This window comes from Anarrhichthys ocellatus, unplaced genomic scaffold (assembly GCF_004355925.1).
Source record: "Anarrhichthys ocellatus isolate YVR2014 unplaced genomic scaffold, GSC_Weel_1.0 scaffold72, whole genome shotgun sequence".
NCBI lineage: Eukaryota > Metazoa > Chordata > Actinopteri > Perciformes > Anarhichadidae > Anarrhichthys > Anarrhichthys ocellatus.
Window position 1 is genome coordinate 322,041 of NW_022280102.1, and position 9,350 is coordinate 331,390.

A 9,350-nucleotide genomic window follows, 5' to 3' on the forward strand; every position below is an offset into this window, starting at 1 on the left:
GTACAGCAATTATACGTGGCTGTCTCCTCCGGGGCTCTGGATTTTTACCTAATTAAAAACATTTAATGATGATACTTTATCTGGTCCTCAATTATCTGTCCTATTAAGGTTGTCCTCAATGGGTTTGTGAGTGCTCCTCTAAATAGATCGAGCCAAGGCTGAAAGTTGGCCACAATGTATCCAGGTACGACATTAATAGGATAACTGGTTTAGAATCAGACACGTGGTATGTTTTACCCAAGTGTCAAACAGCTAATACCACAGGAGGACAACTTAACGCTGGTGTCACTGATCCTACAGTAACAGTTAAAATAGACCACTGACAGGAGGTTATTGGTATTCTTAAGTTTGATGGATGAAGGTTAAGGGTGATTCTCTATACATGAATAAAGAGAAGGCCTTAATATTATGTTTATACTCTTGCCCATATTCTTTTAAATTAGACTTTATGTAACTTTTCTCAGAGAATGTCTGCAGGAAGTGACAAGTTGTCATGCGAACTGCACCTTCTCAGTGCAATCCAACTTCTGTATCTAATTTGCAACTGACTTTGAGACTGAAAGGTTTATTCTTGAGCAAACAATCTCAACACAACGTCAGCTCAATAGGTGATGTAGGTGATAGGTGTCCACCATATTGCACAATCTTATCGATTTTATTTTATTTCTATAGCCCAATATCACGAATTTGCCTCAAGGGACTTTACAATCTGTGCAGCATACAACATCCTCTGTCCTTAGACCCTTGATCTGGGTAAGGAAAAACTCCCACCAAAAAACTTTAACAAATGATAATCTTCCGCAAAAGTTGTCATGAAATTGTCCAGGCTCACATAAGAATTGTAAGGACCTTCTATCACTTTAAAGTTGAGACTGAAAGAAAATAAATAGACTTTGTGTTGATATTGTTTTGTTTACTGATGTTTCTAAAGTTTCTAAACCTTTGATGTCAATTTTAAGACCACATGGACAAGAACTCTAAAAGTGTTCGGAGAAAAATGGAAATTTGAACACAGAGTGGACCTCGAGTCAAGATTGATTTGTCAACTGCAAAGGACATGTATATTTTATTTTTATAGTTTCAATGAAAAACTGCATCTTCCTCAGCAGATGGAGTTTTGCCCACCTGTCATGATGGCTCAGTTGCCCTCATGCGACTCACTGTTTGGAACTTTGGTCACATGACAGCAGGTAGTCACATAGATGTACTGGTCACATACATGTACACTATATCAGTCAACAGTCAAACTAATGTTCTTTAACATAAGGGTAAGGAAATGTTGTAAGAATGTTCCAGTACAAGAGAAATAATAATATACGTTGGATTTTGATGATTTGTACAGTAAAACACGATTCGCGCTTATATGAAGATAGAAATTAAATTTAACTAAACTCAGTGAAGAAGTGTGAAGTGTACAATGAAACTCATATACCTTGACCTTGACAAGAGAGCAGAGAAATCAAAGATGCATACGGCTCATAGATCTCAACTGTACCAAGGAGGACAAAATGTTGCTTACAAAAGTTTACATTTTGAGGATAAACCTCCAAATGATTTCATAGAACTACAATACTGTAAATAAACAAACAATAATGCTAATAACTGAAAAGGTATCCCACAACTGTGCTTCTTATATACTGACAGCAATAAAAAATGATCAGTAAAAATATAAAAGCAAGTCTAAGACGTGACACGTCTAGCAGAGAAATATTTCTCATTTCCAATCAGCTTCTTCATAAACATATTTCAGTCTTGTGCTTTACAATTCTGCTCCGTAGCCGGGCTCAGGTCCATGTTGGTCAATGTAGGAGACAGTTCAGCGGGAGTTGTAGGAGAATAAAGGATTTTATCGCAGTCAAAGCTGTCAAAGTAGTCCAATGAAAGGCCTCTCATTGCTTTGGCTTCCCAATCAGGTTGAGTCCTGAGTTCCAGGATGACGTCAACAGGCATCTTTTGGAGGATGAGAGAATCAAATGAAGTGCCCCGAAAGAAAGCCTGCATCTTGAAACACTCCAGGTTACGAAGCCGGTTCACTGGATTCTTGCACAAAAGCTGCAAAGAGGATGTGATATTTCATTCAGAGGGATCACAGTGTGCATGTTTGAGAGAGGAGAATCGCATTTACAAACCTCAGAGAGCAGTAAGATCAGAGAAGAGCGGACGGTCTCAGGTAGGACATAAGGGAAGTCTGTGACCTTGTTCAACATAGTGCTGTGGTCCGGCTCTGCTGGTAACGGAAACTGCAAAGTGGAAAAGTAAAAACAGTCAAGACAGTTAACACAGTACCACGTGTAGAGCTACAGTAGTATTACATGTATGTGCCCTCACCTCTCCCGTCACCAGTGAGAACAACATAATGCCAAAAGACCACCAGTCAGCAGCGTGGTTGTACGGACCCCCACTTAAAACTTCAGGAGCTTTGTAGACAAAACAGGAAAACAATTATGATAAAAACCCTCAAAGATGATAGATGAAAAGATGAAAAGGTGTAATCAAACAGATATGCAACAGAGATTGCAGCACACTGGAGCAAAAAACAAAACAAAAAGTCCATCACAGGTGCTTGATTCATAACTGGGTCATCTGAATCCAAAGGGAGCAAAACGCAGGTGCGGCTCAAATATCGCTCTAATGCAGTCAACCAATATGCAGCATACCGTACCTCAAACAGCCGCTATGTTTCCCTCCAAGTGAAATGAAATGAAACCCAAATCTCACCCATGTATTGGATCGTCCCACATATCGTAAACGCTCTTCCTCCTCGTTTCAGCCGCCGGGAAAGTCCAAAATCAGACAGGCGGAGGTGACCTGAATCATTGAAAATACACGCTGAAACTGAAGTCTCTCGTGTTGTCCGCTGTGACCCGTCTAGTTTGTGTCTCTTTTGTTATTTGTCAGTCTGCATGAAACGAGTTTCTCCTCTGAGGATTAAAAAAGTACTACCCTCATGATTTTACAGGCCAAAAGTAATAAAATATGGACACGCATTACCTTGATCACTTAAAAGAATGTTCTCCATCTGAAAAACAAAGTACAATTATTATCACAGAAAGTCAAAAATACAAATATGGATAAAATACATCACAAATAAAATAAATCATACCTTTATATCTCTATGCACGATGCCCAAGTCATGAAGAAATCCTAAAAATAATAGCAAACAAAAGAGATAAAATGAGAATACGCAACATAAATACAAGATGCTCCGTGTTTAAAATACCCTTTTACCTGAAGCATGATGTCAATACAGGTCAATGCTAAAGGTCTATATGATGAACTCTTAATGGTCAAAGACTGCATACGAACACCTACCCAGCGCACTGCCCAGCTCTGCAGCAAAGAGCCGGACCTCATCCTCCCCAAACTGGCCCTTCAGTAACCAGTAAGTGTACAAGTCTCCGGTGCTGCAGTAGTCGCACACTGCAGAGGACGATACACACACACACACACACACACACACACACACACACACACACACACACAGACACTTGTTATGTCTTTGCAAGCGGCAAATGAAATATCAGAAATGAGAAGAAGAAATAGAACATTTCGCTCGTCACACTGTTGTTCTGTAGGAAAAGGAAGAAGTAAGGATACGAGTCACGTCAGAACCATACATGCATCCGTCTTCTCAGTCTCCTGTTAGCTGAGTTACATCATTTAATACCACTTTGGATGCATAGAAATCAATGTTTGATCAGGGTTGGTATAAACTGGAAAAGTCATGCAGGCAGTGCAGCTTTACCCAGCACTCTTATTAGATGGCAGCGTACCTCTTCAACATCCAGCCCTGACATTTGTATTCAGACTCAGGGATGCAGCACAGTGGTACAACAACGTAACATGTTTCATGTTCTATTGGAGCAGAATGGGAGGAGGGGGCACATAACGAAGGACAGGGTAGTAGAAGGTTGAGGGGTTGAACCGTGCCTTCGTTTACGCTCATCGACTCACTAATGAAGAGATGGTGCTGCGTCTGCCAGCAGTCCTGCAGATTGTGGATGAATGGGTGTTTGAGCTGCCGCTGCAATTCAACAGTCGACACACACACACACACACACAGAGTGAGAGTGAATTTAACAGTGAGAGATGATCCTACATTACAGATAATGTACCGTATAAAAGAGTTAGGATGGAAAAATACTGAATTATTCAGACATCATTCAAACATTTTCCTCTTTTTTTAACTGCAAGTAAAACATCACTTTTAGCAGCGATATCCCGTCTAACTCATATACCGAGTAGCTGTATTGATTTATATTTTAATAAGATTTTTCTGTTGAGTAATAACTTCTACTTAAGTAAAGAGGTAGGGCGGATCATTTTTTTGATTCATAGATTAATTTCTTAGTCTGAGAAATGTCAAAACGTTCTGAAGCAACAGCCATCAGGACTCCCCACAGTCCAAAGTAATGTCCTTAGATTGATTGTTTTAACCAACCAACAAAAAAAGAATAATTTACAACCAAAACAAGCAGCGTATCCTTATATTTGCCAGCACATATTTGGCATTTTTACTTGAAAAATGATAAACTGATCATCAAAATAGTTCTGTCAATGAATGAATCAGCTAATGGTTGCAGGTCTAATGTAAGTATATAAGAACAGTAAAGATACAGTACTTCTACCGACTGGCACTTTCTTCCAAAAACATACCTGAATGATGACTTCTTCTTTTGACTGCTCCAGCGTTCCATGCTTCAAGATATCTGACTTTGGTAGAACCTGTGCAACAATGAAAACGATGACACAAAAATGTATTTTATATAATATTGTTATAGCACTGATTATTACAGCTGAACTAACCTTAACAGCGTAGGTCTTCTCTTTGAAAATGTCCTTCACTTTCAAGATGGGTCCATATGAGCCTTTGGCTATGAAGCCCAGGATCTGTGAGCATAGGAGCACTGTTAAATGAATGTTTCCACTATCTGCTACTGTTAATTCTGTTGAGCACTCTTGTGTTTGTGGTACCTGGAAATGGTCTCGTCCAGGAAGTTTACGCTGTGGGAACTCCGGCAGAAAGGCAGAGATGAAAGCTGGAGGAGTCGTCTTTGCGTCCTCCGGAGGCAGGAGGAGTTTGGGGACGGGCGGCCTGCCGTCCGGTCCCACGGGCCGAGAAAACACAGCCGAGTGTGCGAGTCTGTGATTGATGGAGACCCTCATGTTTGAGAGGAACCCATGACTGAGTCGACGCTGAGCAGGTGGTCCTTCTCTCTAGATAATAACATTTTTATTTTATTATTTTTATTGTGATCAGGGGCTGAATGTAATTTAGAAAATATCCCCAAGTAGTTTAATTTTTATGCTACTTCATACTAATTTTAGAGGGAAATTCCTACTCTTTTATTAATTTCACACAAAAAAGATGCAGCGTTAAAGATTAAATTACCTAAAACCCAAATCAGCTACGATGCTGCTTATATGTTAATGCATGTAAGTAGACTGTTAAAATTACAATATACTCCAGAACATATTTACAGTATAGTACAGTAAAACACAAAAACAGTATCATGTTCCAAAACATATTTACAGAATCATATTGTAAACCACAATTACTGGAGAGCAGTTATGATGTAAAGCACAATCACGGTAAAGCTGTTTTAGGCCTATCATAAAACATCATAACAGTAAATGTACTGAAAACAAATGATCGTGGTAATTTACTGCAGAAGGACATGTCTAACAGTATAGTTTAATAAAGCCTGAAACGTGATTATAACTGAAAAGGGCCATCTTTATACTTGAAGGACTTTTTGCTGATACACTTCTTCTTTTCAAAGCAGAACTTTAACTTGTAATTGAATACTTTTCTTTACAAGTATTTATTTCACCACCGTTTACAGGGATGATTTCATAAGATACATCCATGTTGCCTCGGCCAATATCATTTATAATCATCAATTTACTCTATAATTATAATTTCTAGCCTCTGCAGTTTTGTTCAAAAATCTAATAACAAAAATACGACTTTACCTATGGTGTCTTTTTTTTTTCTATACTTTCAAAAATAGGCTGCATGAATAGAGAATAGATAATAAAACTGCAGAAGCTTCATATTTTGTCTTAAAACTGTGCATGAGTAAAAAGACAACGTGTGATACATGAAGCTGATTGAATCAGCTGCAGCCATTTCAATCAGCGCTCCACAAAACCAAAGCAAGCTTCTATTGACCCCTTAATGCAGCTGGTGGAGAGGAAGGTCAGTGATCACTTAACTAATCAATACCTCTATTTCTGACAAGACTCCACTTCGATCCGGCGCAGTGTGTTGCATTTAAAAATCTAAAAAAAACACGTTGAATGGACAGATTTTTTTCCATAGTTTATTTCTAAAAACGCAGGGAAAGATTGTTCTATACATTCTCCAGAAAACATCCAACTCACAAGTTCAGTATTCTGTCACTGTGGTAGCAAACATCTTCTCCGTATGCTGTAATAGCTTAACCAGCTCATCAACCACATCTCAGCATGTAAATCAAATCTGATCGACTCACCTCACTCGTTTTACTGATGTCGCAGCCCATACAGAAGACAAAAGTATTTCACACAACAAAATGTAAGAATAAGAGGCAAACATTCAGCTCTTCCTCTCGCGTGCTTTTTTCTGTTTCCGTCTCGGCCATCATCACAGCGTCTCTGGTCCACGCGCTCGTGTGTGTGTGTGTGTGTGTGTGAGAGAGAGAGGAGAGCGCTTGTTGCCCGCGTGTCTGCAGAGTCCCGCGGAGCTCGATTCCGCTCCAGTTCAGGCTGTCAGATGAATGATCGACGACCCCTCTGTTCACAAAGTTACTATTGCGCACAAGAATCCAAACACCACGGAGAGACTGCAACTGTTGTTTTTATTGACAGATAAACAATAAGCCACAGAGCATTGCAATGTGAATTCTTTTTGCAATATGATTTTTCTTCTTCTTGTGACAGAAACAATAAGCTTAGCAGAACCGTTAGGCAAGAAACTCAACAGAAAACAGACGCGGTTACAAAAATATCAAAATACTTTGCATAAAAAGTGCTTTAGTAATAAAATTACAAAACATACACTCCGTTATTAGCTGCAACATATTTTCTGGTTGCCACAAAGCCAAGTGCGACGTTGTACAACACATTGAAATGTTTTTGCTGCCCTCTTGACATATCGCACTGGGTTCAGGTAGAGTATAACAGCTACAGCAGAGGGATGCACACAGTCACTTACAGGTGAATATAGAAAATCTCTTGTGGTCATTTATGGGTAAAAAGGCCTTCCTGTCACAGCGACACTCATACAGCCATTTACAATACCTTTCATTAGTAAAACATGACATATTTATGACATTTAATTTTTTTTTTGTTTAATTACAGCGGACAGCATTGAAGGTGCTTCCAGTTGAGTCTTATTTATTCAGGCAGAAGCACGGTGTTCCTGAGCCAGCAGGAAAAGGTGCTCTCAGTCTTGCATTAATAGAAGCAGAGGAAACAGTGAAGTGCTAGCTACACACTGTAAATACTCCTCGCTACATCCAATGTAACGCAAGTGGTCATCATTAGGTGTATGAAATGCAGAGTGAAGTATTAATGGCACACAGATAAACAATATAATAATATGCATTTGGTCTAAATGGCAGCGCGGTAATTCCTGGAGCTCTTTTTTTCTATACACAGGTAGTCTCATTGAGACACACTGTCTCATTCTTAAGAGAGACCTGTTTGAGTTCCCTGTGGCCATAAACTCAAATTTGGAGTATTATTTCAAAAACAAAAACATAACTTTAAGTTCAGCAGGCTCATGATACAGTGCGATATCTCCATAAACAGTTTTTTTCCCCCTCTGATCCACAAAGCCGGACTGATATGCTGAAGAGGCAGTTTTTCCCTGATCCTCGTAGCGAGGGAGTGTGGCAGCTGCTGCTGTGGATCCTCCGTGCGAGCGCTTCTTGCTTCATTTGCGCCGACTGAAGATGCTCTTCTTGCTGGAGCTCTTGTCGGCGCTGCTGAGGCCGATGAGGAGCCGGGCCTTCTCGTCTTCCTCCTGCTGCTGCTGGCTGGTGTCCGACTTCCCTTCGGACGCCTTCCCCCGCAGCTCTGAGCCCGAAGCCGGCTTCAGACGCAGCTTCTCCTTTATCATCTGAGCAGCGAGGAGCAACAAATACTAGAAAACATTCATAAAAACAGAACTATTTTTGTGTGCGTGTGTGAACGTTTAATAAGGAGAGGAGTCAAATGGTGTGTACCTGTGCTACAAGAGCTTTGCGGCTGTCCCTTTTCACAGCCATTGCAAAGTCGAGCCACGTCCAGGTATTGTTATGGTACTCCAGACAGGGCAGAACCAGGTTCAGGTCCTTCCAGTCCACACTACTCTTTTCTCCCTAAATAAGGGGGATTCAAATAGAGCCAAACATTCGTTCAACAACCAAAAAAAGGGAATTAAACCTACAATACGTTTAATTTTTTGGCCTTTTGGACATCAGAAACAAGCTGTAAACATATATTTTGAGTTATATTTTTATTCTACTCTTATTCTAATTATTCTTTACACCTTTTTTTTAGCCCCGTCACTGAAGAATGAAACCCTTAAATCTTATTTACTTTAATTGTATCTTTAGTTTTCCTCCAAAACCAAAAGGGCCAAAATCCAGTGCCAATAAAGTGCCAGGAAGTCATGAACATTATGATTTCCAACAATTAGAGTTAGTTTTGTATGGATGACCGTAGCTGTTTTAAGATCAAGATGTTAAGAGAGAATAATCTTTTTCAGTCTTATGTCCATTCAAGTTTATCATCAATAAAAATGAAGAGGGATTGAATTAAAGAGTGTAGCGCTCAGTAACAGCAGAACACCCACCTTATAGCTGACACAGAGGGGCACTTGTGGAATCTTGACGTAGATGAAGGAGTTGTTCATAGCAGCTCGCTCCTTCATCTTATCAATGTCATCGACAGGATGCTGGTGGGAGGAAATCATAAACCAATTACATTTTTTCCATTTTCTTATCCTTGACGTCTGAGCACCGATAGTCAGAGAGCACAAATACCTCTGGAGGTTTCCTGAACGACCTCCGGACCCCCGCGGTGCGGTTCAGGCCCTGGGCGACACCTTTGCTGGGGCCCATAGCACCCATGGTGTCCTCCGATGACTGCCGAGGCTTCACAGGGATACCTGTGACACAGATCGCATCAGCACTGTGGCCTCTGCACCCTACACCTTATACTCCCAGTGAGTCTCTCTCTCTCACACACACACACACCTACCTCAAGGTCATACCCAACATGACAGAGCCTTTTAATAGCTCAGAGCGATGACATAACACATTAATTGCTATTTGATACCACACACACACACACACACACACACACACACACACACACAC

The 9,350-nt window shown here is 40.3% G+C and overlaps 2 protein-coding genes across 11 annotated transcripts in view; both read right to left on the reverse strand.

The window, feature by feature from the left end:
* Window positions 1-1,034: 1,034 nt before the first annotated feature.
* Window positions 1,035-6,733, reverse strand: rskra (ribosomal protein S6 kinase related a). The gene is made up of 12 exons (XM_031873575.1): window positions 6,498-6,733; window positions 4,975-5,217; window positions 4,807-4,890; window positions 4,657-4,725; window positions 3,955-4,024; window positions 3,313-3,420; window positions 3,104-3,144; window positions 2,992-3,019; window positions 2,719-2,808; window positions 2,329-2,417; window positions 2,130-2,240; window positions 1,035-2,052 (listed from the first exon to the last, which is right to left on the reverse strand). Exons 1-12 carry the CDS (start codon window positions 6,525-6,527, stop codon window positions 1,747-1,749), a joined length of 1,269 nt encoding a protein of 422 aa, XP_031729435.1. The 5' UTR covers window positions 6,528-6,733; the 3' UTR covers window positions 1,035-1,746.
* A 92-nt stretch (window positions 6,734-6,825) lies between these two features.
* LOC116397779 (protein KIAA0100) overlaps window positions 6,826-9,350 on the reverse strand; it is a 16,021-nt gene continuing 13,496 nt past the window's right edge. For 7 of the 10 annotated variants that reach the window (XM_031873568.1, XM_031873567.1, XM_031873565.1 and 4 more), the window contains 4 exons: window positions 9,015-9,139; window positions 8,825-8,926; window positions 8,214-8,348; window positions 6,826-8,131 (listed from right to left, as the gene is read on the reverse strand). In XM_031873568.1, the coding sequence (XP_031729428.1) occupies window positions 7,922-8,131; window positions 8,214-8,348; window positions 8,825-8,926; window positions 9,015-9,139 (572 nt within the window). In that variant the 3' untranslated portion in view covers window positions 6,826-7,921. The remainder of the gene's footprint in view (window positions 8,132-8,213; window positions 8,349-8,824; window positions 8,927-9,014; window positions 9,140-9,350) is intronic. The other 3 variants (XM_031873574.1, XM_031873571.1, XM_031873570.1) reach the window with 1 other exon arrangement.